Source organism: Jaculus jaculus, chromosome 4, assembly GCF_020740685.1.
Source record: "Jaculus jaculus isolate mJacJac1 chromosome 4, mJacJac1.mat.Y.cur, whole genome shotgun sequence".
Classification (NCBI taxonomy): domain Eukaryota; kingdom Metazoa; phylum Chordata; class Mammalia; order Rodentia; family Dipodidae; genus Jaculus; species Jaculus jaculus.
The window spans coordinates 41077731-41103514 of record NC_059105.1 but is presented as its reverse complement, the minus strand read 5'-3'; the positions used below and the strand labels follow the sequence as shown (position 1 = coordinate 41103514).

The 25784-nt window shown below is 38.8% G+C and overlaps 1 protein-coding gene across 5 annotated transcripts in view; it reads right to left on the bottom strand.

Moving 5' to 3' along the window:
• Positions 1-2964: 2964 nt before the first annotated feature.
• The window catches only part of Satb2 (SATB homeobox 2), a 206846-nt gene continuing 184026 nt past the window's right edge, over positions 2965-25784 (bottom strand). For all 5 annotated transcript variants that reach the window (XM_004653597.2, XM_045148526.1, XM_004653598.2 and 2 more), the window contains one exon: positions 2965-6156. In XM_004653597.2, coding sequence (XP_004653654.1) covers positions 5695-6156 — 462 coding nt within the window. In that variant the 3' untranslated portion in view covers positions 2965-5694. The remainder of the gene's footprint in view (positions 6157-25784) is intronic.

Sequence of the window (25784 nt, the reverse complement as noted above, 5' to 3'; positions counted from 1 at the left end):
AACCCTTCATTCAATCCCAAAGATATTTGTGAGTGCTGAGCATGGCACTGTCCCAGGTACTGGGTAAGCCAATGACTTATATGCAGTTGTGGGTCTCAGGAGTCATGAACATTCATTTAACACAAAGGTCTGCAAGTGTAGAATGCCCTGGGAGCTACATGAGCCCAGAGTTCAGAGCACACTGCAAGAGCAGGGCAGGAAAGGCCTCATGATGCTCAAACTGAATGAATCCAGGAGTGGGGCACAGAATTCAAGGTGATGAGAAGGAGCGGGTGCAGAAACAAATAAGCCTCTTAATCTTCTCTATCTTTAAATTTGTTTTTGTAATTTGCACCCCCTTCTTTTTATTTTCAATAGCTTGTGTGGCAGAAACTGCTACCAGAAATCCACTCTGCCTTCCTCTGGAATGGAAATAGCTAAAGACACAAACCAGCCTCCCTTGCATTCACACTCTAAGTGCCCATAACAGGAAAAAAAAAAAAAATGACATGCTTTCCCCTTTTTTTATCCATATATGTGGAATGTGATATGTGGCAAGAGCTCTAACAGTGATCATGGTAGTCCATGAAGAGGGGACATAGCAACAAGCCTTGGGGAAATGGAGCTGTGCCCTGGAAGGGTTAGGGAGAGCCTGACAACTTGGTGAGGTCAGCTTATCTGAGCAATTTCCATCTTGTAAGAAGCAGGTAGAGTCTTATATTGGGTTGCTATTACCCTTTATTTTTATTACACCACTTAAGCCTAATCTTTATTCATCCACTTTGAGACCATTCTAGATTATGATTCTTATTTGCATTTTCTTCTTGTCATTTGTAGCATGCATTTGTACCACCCATTAAACATTGCCTCTTTCAGAAAGTTTTTAACATGATTCTTTTGCTTTCCTTCAATTTGTATTGCAACTTTTCAACAAGCTGTAAGCTCCCCAAGGGGGAAACACTAGCGCTTTTCTTTATCAACAGTTTCTTAAGAATTATACAAATGGAGTACACATTTGATACATGTTTGCTTCCGATTGGTTGCTGTTTAAAAACAATCAGAAGGGCTAGAGAGATGGCTTAGCGGTTAAGCACTTGCCTGTGAAGCCTAAGGACCCCAGTTCGAGGCTTGATTCCCCAGGACCCACGTTAGCCAGATGCACAAGGGGGCGCACGCATCTGGAATTTGTCTGCAGTGGCTGGAAGCCCTGGCACGCCCATTCTCTCTCTCTCTGCTTCTTTCTCTGTCTATCACTCTCAAATAAATAGATAAAAAATAAAACAAAAAAAAAAGATATTAAAAACAATCAGAAGAATTCTTAAAGTCTCCAAAAAGGCAAGAGACAGTGCAAAAGAAAATGTATCCTCTGGGAGTGAGAAGAGGACAAAATGATCCCTACGAAGTGATGGCTCTGAGCTGCCATTCATAGTCTCCACTGTAGCTGAAATATCCAAGGCTGAGGAGGTGGCTCAAGTGCTCAAGTCTGAGTACCCAAGTTCAATTCCCAGACCCCACATAAAGTGTAAAGCCGCAGTGGGCTTCAGTAATCCCAGAGAGATGGGAGGTGGGAATAGGAGATTTTCTGCAAAGTTCAAGGTGTGGCAAGTGCAGCACAGAATGGCAAACAACTGTAAAGTGAGAGCCACAGAGAAACCCTGCCCCAAATTAGGGAAAGGGGAGGGACAGAACTGAAAGTTGTCCTTTGACCTCCACATGTGTGGCATAGCGTGGGTATACCCCCAGTCAGACACACACACTAAAAAAAAATAACAGTTTTACTATGTTTTCTGAAAATAATTAGCCTAAGGACCTTCCTCTAAGTAAAAGCCCATCTATTAGAGGCAGCATCCCCTGTGGAGTTAGTCTCTGGTGAAGTCTGACCCCAAACACACCTCCTGAACTTGGAAAATACTTGTGTTAAAATTCAAATTAAGCAGGGCACGGTGGCACATGCCTTTAATCCCAGCACTCGGGAGGCAGAAGCAGGAGGATTGCCATGAGTTCAAGGCCACCCTGAGATGACAGTTAATTCCAGGTCAGCCTGGACCAGAGTGAGACCCTATCTCAAAAAACCAAAAAAAAAAGGCAAATTATCCCACAATCACGTTCCTTCCTGGTCTCTCTCCCTAACACGGATGAATTTATATTTACATAAAGAACACAGGTCACCCTATGCTGAGCTTTCCTTACTCTGTCTTTCTGAGAATACCCAGTTTTCCCCAACTGTCCTTAATATCTACTGAGGCTACAAATCATCATGGAAAGGAGGGCAGAGAAAGGAAGAGAGGAAAGAAATGGCACCATGCACACCGACAAATTGCAGCAATGAGAAAAGAAAGAGGGAAAAACATTTACAATATCAAAAGAAATGAAGTCACTTTTTAATTTACTTTCTCTTTGCCAGTTCTGAAGCTAAGCACTTGCTCCTTCTTTATTGACTTTTAGTCTTTTAAGTAATTTTTTCCATTGTAAGCACTTTCTAAAAAATCATTTTCGCACATTTCTCAGATACATCAATCCTTCCGGCATTCCTCTATGCACACACTATGGTACCCCAGCTCTAAATATAAAAGACTTTTATTATGTCCATTAACCATGGACATATGTGCTCCAAAAGTTTCCTGACACGCAGTCATTTGTGGTTTTCTAATTATAAACAGAAGACATTCACTAGAAAAATAAAGAATCGAGGCCATAAATATATCTTTATACATTTGAGTTTTGTTTGTATACGACAAAACGACTGGATAAATGACTCTGTCAGTTGCCAGCACTGGGATGTGAGCGTGCATGTGTTTATATATGCCCAGAGACGCCACACATTAACATGTGCAAGTAAATCCATGCATCGCACAGAACTCAAACATCTGTAACTGTGGGTATCGCTGACGTGTTTCTAAAATAAGGGTAGATTTTTCTTAAACTCACCAGGTCTTATTCTATGTGAAAAATTAAATGGGAAAGAGAAGGCAGTGCCCAGTAAAATTCTTGACAAACAAAGTCAGATTTATTGAATGCGTTTTATTTTAACAACCAAAAAATTCTGACAGCCTAACAATGCACATAAGTTAAAAATTAATTATCACTTAGTGATAACAAAGATGGTTGATTTACATGGAAAAAAGGACATTTACAATATGTTAATCCTTATTCACATTGTTGATACTGCAATAAAACACAATTTGTTTTTTTTTTTTTCATTTCACAAAAAAAAGGCGGGAAATTGTGCTTTGTCAAGAGGCACTACAAGAGAAAGTTTCTTCTTCCAAATAGATATTATATGACAGATATTGAATAAATAGACATATATGCATTGTAATTCGCAAAGATCTGGCAAGACCACAGGCTAAAATGCCCACAGATTCACTTAGAACCACTGCAAACTTGGCAGTGAAATTAAAAAATAAAAGGCAAGACTTAGCATTGAAAAATACCTAATAAATTTTTGGTTGAAGTGTAAAAGATACCAAATGCGGATGTCATCAGTCGATGAACCACCTGTAAGAGCTTGGCAAAATCGGTGTCTAGGATGTGTACAGTGACCTTCAGCAACAGTGTCAGAAGACGATTTGGGAAGAGTAACTCGGAGATCAGAAGCTGCAGCCGTGGACTTTCTGCTCAGTGCTGCAGCATACTACAGAACCAGGAAGGACCGGCCCGGGACTTAACTGCAAACAGCCATCCTTTTGCAAAGATACATGACACTCATGTCAAGGGAATTTTTTTAACCATCATTATTTGAAAAAGTACAGGAAAATGTCCCTTTAAAAACTCCAGAGGTTACCGAGCAGCTAGAATTAGCTTGTATTGCAACGTGTCTTCTCCCTGTATAGTGTAAGTTCTGAGTTAATATCTACACATAGAGGTTTTTTTTTTTAATTTTTTTAACTCCTACCTTTTATACCTTTCAAATATATAAATAGTATTAACAGTTATATTACAATGTTTTGTAGTAAACAGAAAATAACTTTCAAAGTGATATTGCATGAGGTTGTTGACAAGGTTACATGAGAACACAACTCAAATAATAATAATAATAATAATAATAATAAATCCAACCATGTGGGAGTGCTGAGTGGCCACCTCAGACCCTGGAGGAAGCTTTGGGAAACCAGTCCTGAAGGGGAGGTCTCCTGTTTTGCAACTGCTGTCAGTGGAAAGTAATGCTACTGGTGTTTCTGACAGAAAGCTGAAGGAGATTTGGAGAACTACGGTAGGTTGCAGCTTTAATGCTCGTTCCATGAAACAGCCAGGCAGCATTAGTTCTGCCTTACGTAAGGTCACTGCTATGTGGGTAACTGGGACAATGTTTCCTTTCCTAGGAGTAGGTGACTCTACTCGAATCGCTTCACTTACTCTCTTGCCTGGAGCTGCAGTGATCCCAAACCAGGTTCCTGCTGGGGCCACCATTCCAGGAAAGGGACTAGTTTTTTGAGATTAGGGACTAAAGGCCCAGTGAAGGTGGATGGAATGTGTAAGAAGACGAAGTCCAATGTGAAAGAGAAGTAACAAATGCTCGGAGAGGGATGGGTGGAGATTTATCTGAGCGGGAGCCCCTCTAACTGGGCCGCAACTTCTTTTCTAACTTAACATTACATTGAACTATTTTCTATTAAAAAAAAAAAAAAAACAGCAACAACAAACAACTTTTAAATGAGCAGGCTTAATAATTTTAAGAAGTGGAGCCACAAGCAGGTAAATAAATTTCACAACAAAATGTGGCTCATAGCATGAATTTCATAAGTCCAACATCATAATGTCATTTATTGAGACTGCACTAATAGACCAGTTTTCTTGGCACTATATTTCAACTTTACCTATTTGGAATTCCACAGAAACATACCTGTTCACTACAGCAATGACAAATTGAGTAACGGAATGTATTGAGTCATTTTGTTGAGTCATTTTAAGTGTGTCTTGTTTCTTTAGGAATAATTTGACTTGTTGTAATGTGCCCTGATTTTTTTTTTTCCACTTTACTTTCTTCTAGTTTTTTTCCTCACTTTTTTTTTTGGCAGTGTTGATTCATTTTATTAAATACATACCTCAAAAATTACCCATTAAGCTGCCAGATAGGAAGCTATAGAATTAAAAAAAAAATAGAATCAGGGACAAACACAAAAAAAAATAAATAGAAATTCAAAAATAGTCACCCCACCCTGAGAGCAGGCTGCAGTTTATCAAAAAGCCAAGTGACTCACTGGGAAGTGGTTTTTTTTTTTTAATACATAAGCAAGTCTTTTCTTTAAGAACTCATTTCACTGTCTGCTCTTTCAGACTGTAAAGTTCTCTGTCCCATGCAATTTTAATATATATATGTAAATATAGAGATATGTACATATACATATACACACACACTTGTAGCTTCCTTCATTATTTTGTGGGTCTTTCCATCCTGGAACTTGCCTGGTATCTCTTCCATAAGTGCAAGGAGAGTGAAGGCAGAGTCTCCTGTGACTAGAATGACTATGGTCCAGTCAGTTGTAAAAGTGTAACACTTAAGTGTCTTTGCCAAGGCGACATCTGATTCAGAAATACTGAACTGATTTAGTCTATAGGCGTATCCTGTGCAACAAAGGAATGTCAGAAAGGGTAAGAAAATAAAACAGACGATAAAAAAAATAATAATAAAGCCAAAAAAGATTTTTTTTTTTAAAGAAACTAAAACAGAAGATCCTTGGACTGATGTATTGCTTTGCCGGGTAGGAGTTCACATTATCTCTGGTCGACTTCGGCGGGCGCCGCCTTGCTCTTCTCGGCGTTTTCCTCCTCTGCTTCCACTTTGTACATCTCCTCGGAGCCTTCCTCGCTGTCGTTCTCCTCGGACTCAGTCAGCAGCTCCTCGTCCTTGTACTCGGCCACGTCCACCGCGGACCCCAGGTGCTCCTTCAGCTTCCCGTGGTGCTTCACATGGTACCTCTGGTTCTGGAAGAACTTGATGATGGTGTGCTTGGGCAGATCCAGCTGGGCCGAGAGCGTGTGGATGGCTTCCTGGTCGGGGTAGAGGCCCACATCGTGGATGAAGCTTTGGAGGATCCCCAGGGCTTCTAAAGAGATCTTTGTGCGAGACCGAGGCTTTTTGGCACAACTATCTTCGGTCTGGGGAGGCGGTGGGGGGGCTTCTTCTCTGGGAGGGGAGCTCTCCTTAGTCGGCTGAGACTGCTGTCTATGAAGGACCTGAAAATTAAAGATGGGAGAAAAGTGAATAGGTGACAACGGGATTGCTTCCAAAACCGTTAGTCATCTATCTTACAGTCCAGTTAGGCTGTGAGTCAATTGCAGAGTCAGTCCTGTGGAAAGCTTAAAGTATTTCTGGAGACGTAGAATCGCATGTACAAAACAGAGGCTCCTAAGTCATATGTACGGAGTACAGTGGCAACACCTACAGTCCTACACTTAGACTTACTGCACTTACAAGGCTGAGTCAGGAGGACTGCTATGAGTTTGAGGGCAGCCCAGTCTACACAGCAAGATCTAGTCTCAAAAATTGAACAAAGCAATGAGCTGTATGTGCCAGCCTTTACATTCTGAGGCGCTCACTAGTTCGGCCATTTGTTGCGTTGGGGTATCTGAATTCAAGAGACTTTGCTTCAAATATTCCATACCTTTAACATCATCTGGGCACGCTACCGTCTACAGGCTAATGACAGACAGAGGGAGCACAGAGGCAAGCCGGGCTTTAGGAACAGATAATAGAGTTCAAGTCTAGACTCTTCTCCTTAGCTGCTATCTTGGGTAAGTCACGCAGCAACCTTAAGCCCCGTTTTATGAGATACAAAAGGAGGATAAGAATTAAATGACATGATACATGTAAGTCTTTAACCACTGAGCCATCTCCCTAGCTCCAAGAACAGAGCTTTCAAATGAAGACTTGGCAAGCCTTTTCAGTAAGGTCCCGGGAAAGCTATATCTTAGGCTTTGCAAGGCCGTCCAGTCTGAGCTACAGCTAATTCACTCATTTCAGCATCAGAGGATGAGCTTTGCTGTGTTCTACTAAGGCTAGACTTGGCCCCAGGCTCACAGTTTGCTCAGCCCTAGGTTAGAGCAAACATTCAGGAGATGGTAATCACTGTTCCCATCAGCCTGATAATTACTCCTCGGGTATTGGAGAGAAATAGTTCGTTCTAGTTCAGCTATAATAATTGAACCAGAAAATAAATCTTTTATAAAAGAGACAGTTATATACATTTGTGCTTTCAAAGGAATTGAAAGATATAACTGTTTCTTAAACTATGGTGTTTCATACTCATATGTGGACAATCTAAGTATCACTATAAACTAATCATTAAGCACACTTTTAAATATCCATTTCTTATCTTCAATTATAGGTTTTCTAGTTGTAGTAATTAAAAAAAAATCTCCCTTTTAAAATTAATTTGTGTGTGTGTTTGTGTGTGTGTGTGTGTGTGTGTGTGTGCATGCAAGTGTGCATACTAGAACCTCTTGGTGCTGCAAACAAATGCCTAGCTGACTTTATATAGGCGACTTGGGAACTGAACCCCAGTAAGCAGGTTGGCAAGCAAGTGCTTTTAATTTCTAAGCCACCTCCCCAGTTCTCTGTTCCCCTATTTATCTTTACCTGTTCTCTGTTCCCCCTATTCATTTAAACACAAAAGAAAACCCCAAGTAGGCATGTTTACTGTTGATCTACCTCCTTACTGCTTCCCCAATTGTCACCATGCATGAAATAATTCCTATTCTAATATTAATTTGATTGTCATAAGAACTCAGCTTCTGTTCTTATTACAGGCCTGGAGGGAAAGACTTCTTAGATAGGACAGAGGAAAAACCTGAGGAGTTTGGGCCACTGCTTGCAGCTAGTAAGAACAGATGTGTATCGTGGGATTCAAAAAATACATGTGGCTGGGCATGGTGGCGCACCCCTTTAATCTCAGCACTCAGGAGGTAGAGGTAGGAGGATGACTATGAGTTCAAGGCCATCTTGAGACTACATTGTGAATTCTCAGCCTGGGCTAGAGTAAGACCCTACTTCAGAAAAAACAGACAACAAAAACAACAACAACAAAACAGAATACATGTGATCCCTGTTGAAATGCTTAACACCACCTCTAGAGCTGGTGACCATGTTTCCTAAGTTCACATCAGCTCCTAACTTCCTGCATCCTTTCAAGACCTTTTAGAATAATGAGTTCACTTTTGAAAACACACACATTTTTCTTTTTTAATTCTCTCATATTTTGTGCAATATTTTCATATTTGACTAATTTTCTGGAGTCCAGGATAAATAAGTCCAACTAGTACAGAAGAAAACATGTCGAGTTGCATTAAAGGACACCTCATGGCCTCATCCTCCCCATCACCATTCCCACTACCACCAGGCACTAGCTATGTGCTGCTCTGTTTAGCTAACAAACAAACAGCAGCAACATAGTGAGCAGTTAAAGGGAAAAATTCTGTGCCTTTCATCCAGAGCTCAGAGACCCTTGGATTAAAACAAAACCAAAAAATGCACTTTCTCACCAATGTAAAATGTTAGCTTTTAACAGAAAATTTAAGATATAACAAAAAAGATGAAATAAGGCAATAATAAAACAATTTAAATATATTCAAATAACCATGAAATAAAAATAACAAATGAGGAGTAAGGCACGGTTGCACACACCTGTAAACTCAGCCTGTGGAAAACTGAGACAGGAGAATCATGAGTTTCAGGTCAGCTTGAGTGTCATATTGAGACTATCTGCCACAATAAGGGCTGGTGGCAATAAAAAAAAAAAAAAAAAAGAAGGAAGAGAAAAAAAAATAATCTAAAACATGGGGACAATAAAACAGTGATACTAACGTCCAAGTAATGTTGACCAATTAAAATCAATGTTCTTGGGATTTTCTTCACCACTTTCCACTAAGAGTAAATGCATGTGGTCTGATGTGGTAAGCTGGCATCAGCAAAAATGTCAGAGCTGTGTTACTCCAACATCCTAATTATCCCTGCCAGGGAAAGTGGGGCTGCATGGTGGGCTTATATAGCTCATGGTAGCTTTGATCGAAGGAAGATGTGTGCTTGGGCTTCATAATGTAGAGGTATGAGCATGTTTATAATTGAACCTTTGTTTCAACAGGTGAGGAGTTCACTTTTGGGTGAGAAAGACAGAGTGAAATTAGGTGCAGAGTACATGCTGGAAAGACATATACTCAAGCACGAGTTCTCCCTATTAGAGTAATTGTGTTAATTGGAAAACAAAAGAAAATTGAAATGCCCCATTTTCTAAATTATGCTTGCCGTCTGTAGTAAAAGTCAGCAGAACGGTTCCATTTAATTGAATAATTAGATTGGTTCTTTAGGGGTTTTCCATTGTGTGTTGGGTAGATTTAAAGAGATTTTCCAAAACTATACTTTGAAGTTCCTCTAATCTTTCTGCACGATAGCATTTGTTCTCCTTAGACTCCACCAGTTTGACTACTTCATTTCCCCTCCTTTCTTAGACCAGAGCACAGTAGTGCAAACATACAGAAAAAGCTGAATAAGAAAGAGAGGCAGAACAGTAACAGTGCCCACACATGAAATGCTTTTTCTGTGCAGGTGGTTTTAAAATCTTTACATAGAAAACTGAAAAATAACCCTGCAATTTCTCATTAAGGTGTTGTCTGAATCAAGAATAAACTGGAAACATGGCACCTCAGAGGAGAATCCTCTACATTGGAAATTGTAAGCATAGTCAGTGAGACATTTACCCATCATAGACCAGAAAGATATTTCTAAAAAGAAATAATAGCAACACAAATTCTCAACAAAGTGAAATATGTAGCTTCTTGTGAGGCTGTATACAAGAGTGGATTGGTGATCACGACAACATCTACATGAAAAAGGGTAAGTAATACTAGCATCTTTTAACAGATAAAGAGCAAAGTACAGATCACACAATAGCACCTCAAAGGTGAGGCTGTCTTGTAAGTTATCAAAAGGGCTGAGTCTTCTTTTTCATGTGCTACTTTTATTTTGGTTATAGCCAAATTTACCTTTCCAATTACAGTATGTATAATATCTTGGATGATATATGACACTTGAGATGAGAAGATATTCAACATTATCTGGCCCAACTACCTTCCTCCTCCAAAAAGTTCTAATTTCTCCAGGTAGCAAATTATCATCTGTAGAAAATTGCCAGCAAAAAAAAACATATATATATATATATATATGTATATATATATATCACACACACACACACACACACACACATACACATACACACACACATACATACATACACAGAATCTCCTCTCCAGAAATTGCTAAGAATTCTTAACACGCATGCTTTCTTTGTGAGAGAAGGTAATCCAAGCATAAACAAGGTAGAGGCTGACACTTGGAAGCTGGTCTTCCTTGCGTAGGAAACTCAACCCAAGTGCTCTCTGTAGTCCTCGCAGCTGAAGGATGGCATCAAGTTGTCTTTTCTCACACATATCTTGAAAAAATGATACCAACGCTTTTAGCCTCTCTGGATTTTTATTTTTCTACCTTGTTTTCTCACATCTTGTTCTCTAGTTCCCTTTAGCTAACTAGAAGGAGTTAAGATTTCACCTCCGTCCATAGCAGACACTCTGAAGATCATGCCACTTGATGTTTGGTGGGTGTTCTAATAAGCAGTCCCATTTCCGAGTGCATGGGACAAGTTCATGCATCTGTGTAGAGCTGACAGGTTTTAAAAAATGATAAAATTCATAATTCAACCAAGACAAAACACCCATTAATTGAATAGATACTCCTTCCTAATTAGTTCTTCAAATATCAAGGCTATAATATTTTGGTATTTTCTTTAAATTAAGGTTAACTGGAGGCCAGGTGTGGTGGCACACACCTTTAATCCCAGCACTTGGTAGGCAGAAGTAGGATTGCTGTGAGTTCAAGGCCACCCTGAGACTACATAGGGAATTCCAAGTTAGCCTGGGGTACAGGGGACCACACCTCAAAAAAAAAAAAAAAAAGTTTAACTAAAAACCTCCCCAGCTCTCGATTGAATCCATGCAAGTACATAGACTTTCCAGTTTGATTCTTTCCCTCTTTTGCAAAATGGGTACAATGGACAATTGGTCCCATCAGTAATACCAGCTATATACACACACACAATATAAACCTTAAATGAGTTCTATGTCCTCCAGTGGCCATATTTGTGGTAGTTTAGTCATTAAATCGTTATACTATAAAGTATACAAGTATTTAACAATGCTAGAATGGATAAATCAGTACATTTGACATAATAGAGAGGTGGAGGAAAATGAACTACTTCTATTTGTCCTAATGTGGGGAAATACTACAGACTTAGTGTTGAGTGAAAGAAATCAGATGTGAAGGACTATTAACTACATGAGAGGCCACTTACAGGAAAGTCATGAAAAAAAAACAACTAGGGCTGGAGAGATGGCTTAGCGGTTAAGCGCTTGCCTATGAAGCCTAAGGACCCTGGTTCGAGGCTCGGTTCCCCAGGTCCCACGTTAGCCAGATGCACAAGGGGCGCACGCGTCTGGAGTTCGTTTGCAGAGGCTGGAAGCCCTGGCGTGCCCATTCTCTCTCTCTCCCTCTATCTGTCTTTCTCTCTGTGTCTGTCACTCTCAAATAAATAAATTAAAAAAAAAAAACAACTAACAACAGAGTATAATAGGAAAAACTTGCAACAATAAATGTCAGCACATTACCTTTGTAATTTATCAAATGAAAGGGTAGGAGACAGTCTTCTGAGATGTTGCAAGTATTCTCTACATTTGACTTGTCTATTGACTAGAAGGATGTACATATGTCTAAACAATTATGGAGCAACATATTTAAGATATGTATATTTTTCTGTTTGCAAACCATATCATGACTCAATAAATTAATAAAATAGGCTCAGAGTCAGGTGAGGTGCTGCATGCCAGTGATAATGTCACCACTTAGGAGGCTGAAGCAAGAGCACTGAGCTCAAGGCCAGCCTGAGCTACATATTGAGACTCTGCTTCACAACTCAGTAAATAACGAAGAATGTATAAAAGGCCAGTAGTTGATCTTTATGCCTAAGGTGCAAAACATCTTTCTGTGATTTTTCCAAATAAAATGTGTCATTTTATAAAAACATCTATTCCATTCTACTCTTTACTTTTGCATAAACTGAAGTGTACCAACTCTTCCTAGAGTTATTTGGGTTAGGCTGTTTCTCTACCACAGTTGAATGTAATATAATCAACAAATTCATTTTTTATATTTCTAGAGAGTCCTAGAAAACAAATTTTAAAATCTCTTTATGTAGCTAGCAGCTGTTGTTGATTTTTCATCGTGACAATTATAAGGTTACAGTAGTGAAATATTAGTTGCACAATAGCAATCATAGTAGTAATAGAAGTTAGCATGCATATAAAGTGTTCTGTAAGTTGAACACTGGCCTAAATGTTCATTTTTTTTTGAGAAAGGGTCTCATTCTAGCTCAGGCTGACCTGGAATTCACTCTGTAGTCTCAGGAGGGCCTCCAACTCATGGCAATCCTCTTACCTCTGCATCCTGAGTGCTAGGATTAAAGGCGTGCACCACCACATCCGGCTCATTTGTTATTTTATTTTATTTCATAGTAATTCCATGTCCGGTCCCCATTTTATGATGAGAAAACTAAAATTCAAGATTTGTTCAGGATCCATAGCTTGTATATAGCAGAACCGGGTTTCTAAAGCACACCTCTCTGACTTTAAAACCCGTGACTTTAACACTGTGCTCTCCTTTCCATGAATAAGACTGCAAAGAAAAAGTAAATAAAACCTCTACAGCAGAGGAGACAGATCGTAAAAAAATACCAGATAACAATAAATATCATGAACAATAATATAGCAGTACATATGAGGAAAGCTGGGGACTAAGAAGGTGTTTCTACAGGTGACTCAGGGAAGACTCTCTGAGGCAGCAGCACAGGAGCCGAGTCTGAGGACAGCCACGCAATGCCATGAAGAACACCCCACACAGCAGCAGGCCAAGGAGCTGGGAGGCAAAGGCATGCATGTGAGATTGAAAAAAGAAAGTCAGAAGGTCAGTACCCAGACCTGTGCTGCCCAACCACTGGCTGCATGTGACTATTTACTCTCAATTAGAACTAAAAAAGAAATCTTCAGTCACATCGGACAAATGTCAAGTGCTTGGCTGGTGCACATGTGCAACTGGACAATAAGACCCTTCCATTACTACAGAAAGGACTGCTAGACAACCCTAACTGGAAGGCAGTGACAATGCAGATGGAGTCAAGAGCAGTGTATGGAGGGCTTGGCACTCCACTGCCAGGGTGATGGAAGCCTTCACGATGACCTGTGTTCATATAATCTGACATGGTCCCAAAATAGTCTGACTTAGAAACTACTAGTACACTATGGCTAGAGAGAAGGGCAAATACCACAACGTCCAGGTACTAGTGAGAGAATGACCTTGTCATATCTTACTGGATCCTCATCAAGGTAATCCAGTAGTAACATTACTACAGGAGACAGAAGTGTGCACTGCCACTTCTTCTCAAAGGAAGAGCTACTTCACATTTAGCCAATGGCTGCTGCTTCTGCCACAGAGGTCACGGTATCTAAGAGGAGTTATGTTTGAAACAATCAACCAGCTTTGAGCTGACAGATAAAGATCTGTATTATCCATTCATCATATACTTATGGAGCATCTATTACAATTGGACCTACTAATCTGCAAGGCTTTTAAATGAAGAATTCTACACCCAACAATTAAGGGTTAATGAATAAGTGATGGGTAGGACATAAAAAATAGAAAGTATGAAGTCTGATAAGTTCATTTTTATTTATTTGCTGATACTCCTTTGAACTGAAATATAATGCCTATGTACATAAATGGACATGAAATAGCAATGCAGAAAGAAGAGTTGTAAATATGTACTAAAGAGACATTGACTTCAAAACAAAACCTTGAAGGTCCTTGACCAGTCATAAAAATATGGACACAATTATAATATGGACATGTTGCTTCTGTGTCTTCAAAACCAAAATCTTTGAAAGCCAAAGGACCTCATGGTGCCATGACAAAAGCCAACTGAGAAAGATAAAGCACTCTTCTTAAAGCTCTCAGCGTTCAAATAGATTTTGAAGGCCTCAATGAAAACCAGCTGGGAGCCATATGTAAAATATAATGGTTCTTGCCTGCAGGGAAGGAAGTAAGATCTTGAATGATTAAGTTTAGGAAAGTATATAATTCACTGTATCATTATGGGGTGAACTGGATTACTTATAATAAGCCAAGACTTTGTGGTCTTTTTTATATAGAGAAAATGAGAAATTATTAAGGAGGTGACTATATAGGGTGGTGGATCCAGCATGGTAACAGGTTAAGACAGTTTTCCAGGTGGCCCCACACAGCCTTCTCTAGCAAGATTCACTCACATCAGTGAGTTCCCCTCATTCAGAGCCCAAGGCAAAGCAGCAGGGATGAGAACATGGACAAAATGCTTTTGTCCACATTCATTTTTTATTCATACCAGAATTCCTTTGACTTGCTTCAGTTCACTTCATCTATGCCAGTAAAACATTAAATAGTTTATGAAAACAGGAAAGCAGGGCTGAAGAGATGCCTCAGTGGGTTAAAAATACTTGCCGTGCAAGTATGAGGATCCCAGCATCCATGTAAAAATTTGGATATGAATCCGGGTGTGGTGGCGCATGCCTTTAATCCCAGCCCTTGGGAGGCAGAGGTAGGAGGATCGCTGTGAGTTGAAGGCCACCCTGAGATTATGTAGTGAATTCCAGGTCAGCCTGAGCTAGAGTACCTACCTTGAATAACCAAAAAAAAAAAAAAAAAAAAAAGTTGGGGTCTGGAAAGATTGCTTAGTGGTTAAGCGCTCCTCTGTGAAGCCTAAGGACCCTGGTTTGAGGCTCTATTCCCCAGTACCCACGTTAGCCAGATGCACAATGGGGCACACACATCTGGAGTTCATTTGCAGTGGCTGGAGGCTCTGGCATGCCCATTCTCTGTCTCTCTCTCTCTCTATCTATCTGCCTCTTTCTCTCTGTCTGTCACTCTTAAATAAATAAATAAATAAATAAATATAAACCAATAAAGAATGAAAAAATATATATTAAAGAAAAAGTTGGATATGGTCCCACATACTTATAACCCCAGTGTTGTTGAGACAGGAGAATTGTTGGGGCTTGCTGGTCAGCCAGTCCAACCAAAAAATGGCATGAGTGTGACAGAGAAGGATATCCAATATCCACCTCTGGCCTCAACATAAATACATATCAACCTACCCATGTACATATACTACACACCACAACCCCATCACTCATCAAAAAACGAAAGCATTCTCCCACTAAAAGTTCCAAGAAAAATATAATTAACAAGAACAACTGGTTGAAAGCCCTCATATATAACTCAATTAAAATGCATTAAATAGAAGAATGAATACATGCTATTATTTTAAATTTTACTACATACAAATTAATGTCATGTAAAGAAAGTTTCAGCAACTTGATTTAACCCCCAAAATATTCCATTCTTTTCAATTCCTCAAAATCAGCACTAAAATCTATTAGTTTTGACTAAGAAAACTCAGTATAGGACATAACTGGCATCAATGACTAATAATAGTGAATAAAAATATGAATAAACTTTTATATAGCTGGCTCACCTATTGGACCATGAGCTGCACTGGTAAAAAAAGGACTAAATGAGATAATGCATATGAAGTTCTTTGCAGAAGCCTGGTCACAAATCAAGTTTTTAAATAAGTAGCTCTCATCTTTAAAATGTTAGGAAGATTTAGGAATCAGTACTATAATGCCTCGCATACTTTTATATCAATATGTATATTATAAAATTCAGTAACAAATTCAATGATATGTCCTTTTTCTTCAGAGATCTATAGATGGTGGACATGTCTACCAGCAATTTTTCATATTTCCTGTATCATACACTGCACACATATTTGTTCTTAACATGGTATCTGGAACATGAAAGTTGCCTCTGGGTCAGTTTCACATAGAAGTGAACCTCAAGGCCAGTGTCCCCTTCAAGATAATACCTTCTACACATAAACCCGGCATTGTCTTAGGAAGACATTCATGACAAATTGTTCCAAAGCCTGGTCCATGGATCGCCGTGGAAGTGCCTATGCTTTGTGCAGCAGCTTGAATATGAAATGTTCCCATAAGCTCGTGTGTTGAACAATTGCTCCCCAGCTCTTGAAGCTGTTTGCAATGGTCCTTAAGAAATGGAGCCTGGGGGCGGGGGGTGGAGGGAGGGTATTACCATGGGGTATTTTTTTATAATCATGGAAGTTGTTAATAAAAAAATTTTTTTTTAATTTTAAAAAAAAAGAGAAATAAATGGAGTCTTGCTGGAGAAAGTGGATCACTGGGGCCAGACCTTGAGGTTTTGAAGTCTGGCCTCCTTTCCTGTTCTGTCTGCTTCCTGACTTTGGTACATTGTGACCAGCTCCGCTTCCATCCCAGCCTGTCATGCCTTCTCCACCATGACAGTTTTCCTAGAAACTATAAGCTGAATTAAACATTCTACCTTCCTTAAGTTGTTTCTGGTTGCGTATTTGATAACAGCAGTGAGAAAGTAATGGATAACACTCATGCAGGTGATTAAAGGCATTTGCTTCCAAAGCCTACTGGCCTAGTTTCCTTTCCCCGGCAACCACATATAGCCAGATACACAAAGTGGCTCATGTATTTGGAACTCCTTTGTAGTGGCAAGAAGCCCTGGAAGTGTCCATTCATATTCGTTCTCTCCCTCCCTCCCTCCCTCCCTCCCTCCCTCCCTCCCTCCCTCCCTCCCTCCCTCCCTCCCTCTCTCTCTTCTCCTCTCAAATAAATAAATAAAATAAAAGACATCCATTCCATCAAAACTATATTCAAGGCCGGGCGTGGTGGAGCAAACCTTTAATCCCAGCACTCGGGAGGCAGAGGTAGGAGGATCACCATGACTTCGAGGCCACCCTGAGATGACATAGTGAATTCCAGGTTAACCTGGGGTAGAGTGAGACCCCACCTCAAAAAGACAACAATAATAACAAAAACAAACCCTATATTCATAGTAAAACTAAGACATCATCCACTGCCTTCACTGTGCAGAAATCACATTTGTGACACAGAAGCACAGGTGAGAACATTGCGGGCCTGTTGCCACCACAGCAGAGACAATACTGGTGGCTGTTGTATTCTTTACTGCTGCAAGCTCAGGGTTACAGAAACACTAATGTCATAATAACGTGATGAAACTAGAAAGCTTTATTGATTACACTGACTCTCAAACCTTGAGTTTATCTCTATTTAATATTCTGTGTTAGAAAATGAGAAAGTTGGCATTGGGCTTTTCTGGCCTTCTGAAGTAATATGGTAGTATAAAAGAGCACCCTCTTTATACTCATGCTCTAAGGAGAAATTACAGGTACAATTTGAGCTGTGGGATAAGCAGCCACTTCTGTCATAGAATATCGTTGTTTGCTTGAGAGAACTAACAGACAAACTGCTTATTAAGATTTGGGTAGAACTGCATTAAACATGAAGTAAGAGGGTTGGAGAGATGGCTCATCTTGGTTAAGACACTTGCCTGAAAAGCCTAAGGACTCAGGCTCGATTCCCCAGTACCCACATAAAGCCAGATGCACAAAGTGGCATATATGCCTCTGTAGTTCTGTTTGCAGCAGCCTGAGATCCTGATGTGTCCATTCTCATTCCCTCTTTCTCTCTCTCTACTTAGAAATAAATAAATAAAGTATTTTTAAAAAATAAAATAAGGACTGTCACTTTAAGGGACATATTTCACAGTATTTACTGCCAATGATAGAATCCAACCTTTTAAGGGAAACTTGGAATCCTGGAAAACATAACTGCTGGTATAAGATGATGGGCCTTCCGGTGAGTTAAGACTTTTCTAATAGTAGTACTTCCACTTGTTTTTAAATATGTTATACAATGAAATGTCACCAGTTGTAAAATCTGCTTAAATGAGTAAACCAGTATTTTCCAAGTGACTAATACATACCAATATAAAGTTATAAACTGGTAAAAGATTGAAGGTTAATGCAGGCCAGTGGAGAAAGTAACAAATTATGAAACTATGAAGTGTCCACTAATCAACATGCTTATAGATTCAATTCCATTTTGAAAAAGACCTTTAAGACATTGCCACTTGTAAAGTTTTGGTACAGTGTCAAAGAGGAACTTCAAAATTGTCTAGCAAGCTTATTAAATATTCATTACTTTTTAAATTACATGTCTGAGGCATGATTTTCTTTATTAACTTTAACTAAAAAACCACATATTGTAGTAAATACACATCAGTTATGAGAATTCAGTTGCCTTGCATTAAAACAGACAATAAAATATTCATAAAACTATATAAAACACTGGTATACTTCAATTTTTGTTTTAAAAATATTTTCCAAAATAAATAGTTTACATATTTATATAATCTATACATGTACAAATATTTAAAAATTAGAAAACCTTTTCTTAATTTGCAAGAGGAATTTCTTGCAGGGTCATATTAATATACATGACACATTATTAGAGTCCTTAGTAGTAAAAGTGAAAAGAGGTCCTGAGAGCAAAACACTTGAAAACTTTTCTATTATGTGAATCAAATCCAACACACAGCCCTGCTGTCCCCTAATGATAACCAGGCAACATTACTAGAAAATTCAAAGTAGTCTCTATAGTACAAAACATCCTTACTTCAGTCAAATCATCCAGGAAGGCCCTAGAGAGTAGCTGTAGGGAAATTACACATCATAATGATTTGCCTCTTGACTTTATCACTTAGAGACATTTTTTTTTTTTTTTGCCAGCAAAACATATTCTTTTAGACACAACTCAGCACTATTTTTAACTTCAAATGATGTTATTTGGGTTGGATCTTAGGGTTATAATTTCCCATCCTAACATTATATGACTTATTAAAAACTATGGTTTAGTTTTGTTGCTTTTTTTGGGATCAAGCAGTATCCTAAGGTCAAAACTCAGGAAATCTGTTATTAAAAAAGTATCCATGAAGTGATGACCAACTGCAGACTACAGGTGTGGGGTTACATTGTGACTCCAGGCAGGTTTAATATAACTTAGTTTCTTCTTACAATTGCTTTTAGCACAGATAGCTATAGAAAGGGGATTTCAAAAAAAGAATAAGAATAAAAGGGAAAAAAAGAGCAGAGCTCAATAAGACCACGTCAAAAGAAATCAATACAAACAAGCAAAATGGTAGGAAGTCTAACATAGAAATACATGTTCAATTTCCTCCAGCCTTCATCGGGGTTTCCTTCAATATTATAACCACGATACTATTGGAAGACTGTGTATGTTTTCAATGCAGTTTAATAATTGTTGCTCAAAATAAACACTTTGGTCAAAGATGAAAGCATAACAACACTGTGACACAATAATCTTTTAAAATAAACTTGAGTGTTGAAGGAATCATGGATCTTAAAACAGACTTCGGCTTATATTGCTTCCTCCTCAGTAATAAATTGTAAACTACACCAACAACCTCAGTATTATTTGGGATTTAAAAGAATCAACAATATGCTACAACCACTAATATGATCATTAGAAATGGCCAGAATCTGCAACTACTAAACGGCAGCTGCGTGAACTACTTCTTCCCTATGAGATGCACTGACAGATGAAATGAGTACCTATGTCTCATTCAAACAGACATCAAGAAAAGGAAAAAAAGCACAGATCAGCTTTCCAGCCACATTACACGAAAGATAAACTACTAGACACATATTAAACCCAACAGCAACCAGTATCTCCGCCCCCTTCACCAGCACCACCTGATAAGTGGGTTCATTGATAATTTAGAGTTAACATATCTAAAACCATTCCACAAATGTGACGAACAATCCAGAGGACTCAGAAGAGCAGACTTTTTAGGATGGCCTAAGTCACAACCATGTATCCTTCTGTTCTGGAAAAACTAGCCCCCAGCACAATCACAAGTCTCATATGCCTACTGTGGACATGCATTCACTTTCTCCTGTTCCCACACATCTTCATCACCTTTACTTATGTGTCTTTTCAGCACCCAAAACTTGGTCTGCCCATTTACAGAAAAGGGCTATCTTTTGAAGGCCAGATTCCTAGCATAGGCAGAGACAGGAAGATGATCACTGGGATTCTCTGGTTAGCCAGTCTACAAATGAGGAGCTCCAGTTCAGTGAAAGACTCTGCCTCAGGAACATAAGGCAGAAGAGCAATAAAGAAGGACATCCAACATCTTCCTCTGGCTTTCTTACGCATGCACACCAAGTATGTATATTGGTACACAAACACCAGACACTTCACATACTACACATATCTACACCCGCATGACAACAACAAAAAGATTGTATGTGAATATTAAAATGAGTAAAGAGTAATGCAGAAATGACCAGGCTCACAGTTACTCTGGGAGTCTGACTTTTAAATGAGTACACATGGCATTTGCCTTAACATACAAAGACAGAATCTCTTAAGTAAGGTCAAAGATAATCATGGTCACCAAATGAAGGGGTGGGGCTTGAAAGGTTAGGATGTCCAAGTAGCAGGAATTCCAAACAGTATTAGAAGAACCAATCTAGAGGTTCATAATGGCTCATCAAGAAAGAGTGATATGGAAAGCATTTGGGTTCAGAATTCTGAAGCAGTTAACTGAATAGGCTAAATTTTTAATCAAGTAAGGTAAAAATGTGACCCAAATGAAAACAACTTCACCAATGCCTGTGTTACTTGATTTGTGAACCCTGAAATTGTTATTTTAAATTAAAAAAGTGGTGATGGCATTACTGACTATCATAATCATGTTGTTTTCTGTCTTCTTAAAGGAGAGGGTTTAGGCCATTAAAGGAGAAAGGTGCTTGGATTAGATTCTTTATATGGGGGTAAAAGACAAAGTTAGGTAATCCATGTGTCCAAGGCCTCACATGAGCCTTCCATGATAGAATTCCATGATAGGGCACATTTTTTGTATAATTTTTACAGTTGGGGTACTCAGAAATCAGAACAATCTGACAGTTATGGTTAGTGAAACTATTAGATGTTCACCAATAAAATATGACCTCAGCATATTTCAGCTTTCCGTATGTAACCACTTAATAACAGGACTTGAGAAAACTGCACTGTGTGAATCAAACACATAAAAGTACAAATGTGCCCTTTACAGTAAGCAAATCTTAGATAGGACATTACAATCAACTCCTCTGGCTAAGAAAACCCAAAGCATCCAGCATTACATCTATTGTCGCTTATTATGCCCCAAAGTCCAGACTGCGTAAACAAAGTCAAATGATCTCCTCAGATTTGGAGGCAGTGGTCTATGAGCTCTGGGGAGTACCAGCAAAGTTTGCTGGTGGCTTCATTTTTAAAAAGCATCAACTGAGAGCTTATCAAAGACAGCCTTGGTTTCCAGCTTTCATTGGATTCCATCAGCAACAGACCTCCTTGGTATCATTTTCTTATAAGAAAATTAGAATATTCAACAATTAAATGGTGTGATATAAAGCTTCCCAAATGCTCAGTTCTAGAGGGTTTTCAATTCTAAACTAGTCATCATTCATGGTGGGGATATTAGATTTACATCTTCTCTGCTCCTTATCCTCTGGGGTAAGGTAAGTGATCTGGAGAGTCATTTTCCCTCAAGAAAGATTCCAGTCTCAAAACTGCAGGTGACCCCAGTGCTCCTATAAGGACAGCTATTCAGTGCCTTTATCTACTTGGATTCATGAAATAAGTACAAATTTGTCTTCACACCATGTCTCCTTAACTTCCCTGAGCATATTTGCTTACCCCATGCAGGTCGTCCTCCAAAGCTAGAACTGTCAATTCATTATACTTTCAAATGTGAATTTGCTTCGGGGTGGATTTAATTTAATAGCTGAGAACTCAATGCAAAACAAACATACTTACAAATGACATTAGCAAGGAATTAATCATTAACGTTTTTATTTGGTGTTCTAAGACCAGCATCCCCCCAACCTGGCCCAGCCAAGATCATGGAGTTCTCACTGATTGCTTTCCCTCATCTTAAACTCCACACTGAGCCAGTCATGTGCTGCTGATTATTCCTTTAAACAGGTCCTCTCCACACAGATACTCCCAATGCTTTACCTGAGACCTTTACAATCTCTTGAGCTTCTGCCTCAATGACTATGACTACTCCCAACAGCACTTGGTTACAGCCAAAAGCCCAAGGTCCCCACTGGCCTTAATGGTCAAGGTTCCACAAGTGTCCAAAAGATTGTCACCTGATTGCATCTGCTGTCTCTTTCACCTTGCTCCTTGCAGGCTGTGTTCTAGCCAAACTCCTGTGGTCTGCCCTCCATATCTGTGCCTTTGCTCTGATGTCACCCTCCCAGAAAGTCCCTGTAAGGGATGCAGGCAGTACCACTTTCTGGAAACATGCTGGATCCTCCAGGTGACCATCTTTGTGACCTGTGACTCCTTTGTGGTTATCTCTGTTTTTACATGCTGTGCAATGGTCATCTGCTCCTGTACCTATCTTTGCACAGTGACAAGTCCTTGTGCCTTCAATAAATACTTGAAATAAGATTTATCATAAACTATATAGAATACTTCTGTGGTAGTAACTGTCCTATTAAATAAACTAAAATTCTTATTAAAAGTTAGAACACATCTAATAGTTCTAAAGGGAAGAGATTAGGAAGGTCATGTGGGTACTCATTAACAATATACTTATTCCTAAAAAGAGCTGAATCAAAGTAATTTCTAGTAACCTGCTAAATGTGCACATGCATTTTGCCTAGGCTAATAATACTATACAGTTACTTCTCTAATTTACCCAATAATCAACTGGCTGAAAATTACTGGCACACTGGAGATAGGTAGGTGTCACTGTTCTCAGAGATTAAAACTGGCAAGATTATCCATGTATTTATTTATTTTTCTTGTGAGGTAGGGTCTCACTCTAGCCCAGGCTGACCTGGAATTCACTATGTAATTTCAGAGTGGCCTCAAACTCATGGTGATCCTCCTGCCTCTGTCTCCCAAGTGCTGGGATTAAAGGTGTGTGCCACCATACCGGGTCATTTGTTTTTCTCTGCCCCTTCCCACACTGCAGAAATATTTCTGCTCTCAGCCAATCTTGAAAAGCCTGTAGCAGATAGCCTCTATGACAAGCAGAGTTGCTGGAAGCAAAAGAGCAGACAAATAAAACCTGGAGTCACTATATATCACAAAGAAAGGAAACTTTAAAAGAGAAATGTATAAATATTGGGAGTGGGAGCTGGAGAGACAGCTTAGTGGTTAAGTGCTTGCCTGTGAAGCCTAAGGACCCTGGTTCGAGGCTCCATTCCCCAGAATCCACATTAGCTAGATGCACAAGGGGGCGCATGCATCTGGAGTTCCTTTGCAGCAGCTGGAGGCCCTGGAGTGCCCATTCTCTTTCTCTCGATCTGCCTTTCTCTCTGTGTCAGTTGCTATCAAATAAGTAAATAAAAATAAACAAAAATTTAAATATTAGGGGGATTTTTTTTTTTTTTTTTGGTTTTTTGAGGTAGGGTTTTACTCTAGGCCAGGCTGACCTAGAATCTACTATATAGTCTCAAAGCAGCCTCAAACTCATGAAAATCCTTCTACCTCTGCCACCCAAGGACTGGGATTAAAGGTGTGCACCACCACACCCAGCTCAAAAATTAGAAATATTTTAGTAGATGTATATGTGTATGCCACAATAAACTCCTGAGATGGCACTGGCTTGTAGCAGTGAGATGTGAAAGTATGTCACCTCTCTACATAAAGCTATAGAAACACTAGATGACTTCTCCAAAACTAATATTAAACACCCAAATAGTTTTTCTTAGAGTAGGATGAATAAAGTTAGCCTATATGAAGAACAAAGAAAGAAAAGTAACAAAGTTATATTTTTGACTATGTTGTGTTCCAATACCACATATCTCAAAGTGAACAAATGGCTTAAAAATTTAGCCATATACCGTCTTTCCTGTTTCTTGACTGCCTTATAGCTTATTTATATTTTATCAAAATGCTTTTTTAATATCTAACTAAAACTAAATAAATTGTAGAAATTGAACACAGAAATGATAGAAACCTAACATAAGCAATTTCACTTTTACTTACAGAGATCAAAAACCATTTGGGCATCAACAATCATTTTGTTTTAAGGTACAGTGATTTTAAGGTATTATATAATTATCCTCACTGAGAACATAGTTTTTAGCTTTGTCAGAGTATTTGCTGAAATTATAATTTCAGACTGAGCAAAGAATTCTATCAAGATTCTATTATCATATTTAAAAATTGATCATGTGTGCCTTCAAGAATCCCAACTTTCTATTTCAGAGAAGAGAACAGATTTAATGAAATATTTTTAAAGTAGAGCTGGTAAAGGGAATATCTGTGAAATACACAGCCAAAAAGGCAATTCATGTGGCAGACACAGAAAAAGCCAAGTTTACCACATATACTAGAGCAATGGGTATTAAATAATCATCTCTGAATAAACTCTACAGATCAATATAGTCCTGTCTCTCTAAACTAAGAATGGTATTGCCTAAAGGAAATCTCTAAGGTCAACCAGCAATTAACTGAAAGGTTTTGATTGAAAATGCTATTGACTGCTTTCATATCAGACAGCTTCCTGGTTATTATACTTCATGGACTAAGTAGGTGCCAAGACATTAAACTGTCAATAATCTATTAATACTGGACGGCCAAGCTCCCTCTCCCTGAAATCTACAGGCAAATATATTCAAGCCAAGTACCTTCTTAGAACATGCGCGTTTCCCAACCCTGACAAGGAAATTGTATCTTCATTACCCCAGTTTAAATGCCTTGTAGCATTGACTGATTATAAGAAAAATATGCAGATAAGAAATGCTTATTCACATGAGTTAGACTAACATTTGTTTTCTAGAAGATTTCTGAAGGGATACAGAATGTGTCTTAGCCCCGGACTTCCTTTCTAAGCCATATTTAACAGTTCCTAAATGGAGTGTAATAAACATTTTACAAAGAGAAATGAGAAGTTCTTTAAAGGGAGGCTGACAGAACCATGCCTCTTAGCATCTGGAAAGCAGCTATACATTGGGGAGCAGGGTGGGGGGGAGAACTTTTAATGAATTTAATAGAGAAAAGCACTTTAATTAAATGCTGTCAAAGTGGATTGTATTAATGACTGTACACAGAGGAATTTAAAGCCAGCCAAGTTTATTTAGCAAATAGAAACTGGGCTTTCGAAGCCTGCAAGTATTTATGTTTCCACAGTTACAGTACATCTAGAAAATGACGGTGCCAAATGAAACAGTTGAGTTATTAGATATGATTTTATTTATTGTGTATTATTAAAGCTTCAAAGGCCTTGGGGGAATTAGTTTCATTTTCAAAATGACACACACCATCTGATCATAAAGGGTTAAGAAAAGAGTATTGTCTCCTGACTTTTTTTTTTTTCTGTTCACTGGAACTGGGCTGCAGGTGAATGACTAGAAGTAGGGAGATCCACATTATTTTTAGGTTCAACTAGTCAAGATTTGCTTCCTTGGATTGTAGTAGCAAGTAAATCAATGAGAGTATTTCTCCCTTGATCTTTCCTCTGCTTTCTTATTTTACTTTTTAGTGATTTCCCACTAAACACAATTCATTCTGTTACACATAACAATCACCTGAAAAATGACCACAACTCTTAAAAATCTGCATGAAAATTTGGTTGCCCGAACTTACCTAAGCAAAAGCATGAGGAATGCCAAGTCCTACAAAAGTATCAAATGTGTAACTTGGGGCAATGGGGAAAGGGAGGTCTTCCTCATCATCTTCAGTTTGGAGGCAGACCACAGAACAAAACCTAGTATCAATGATAGTATTTTAAA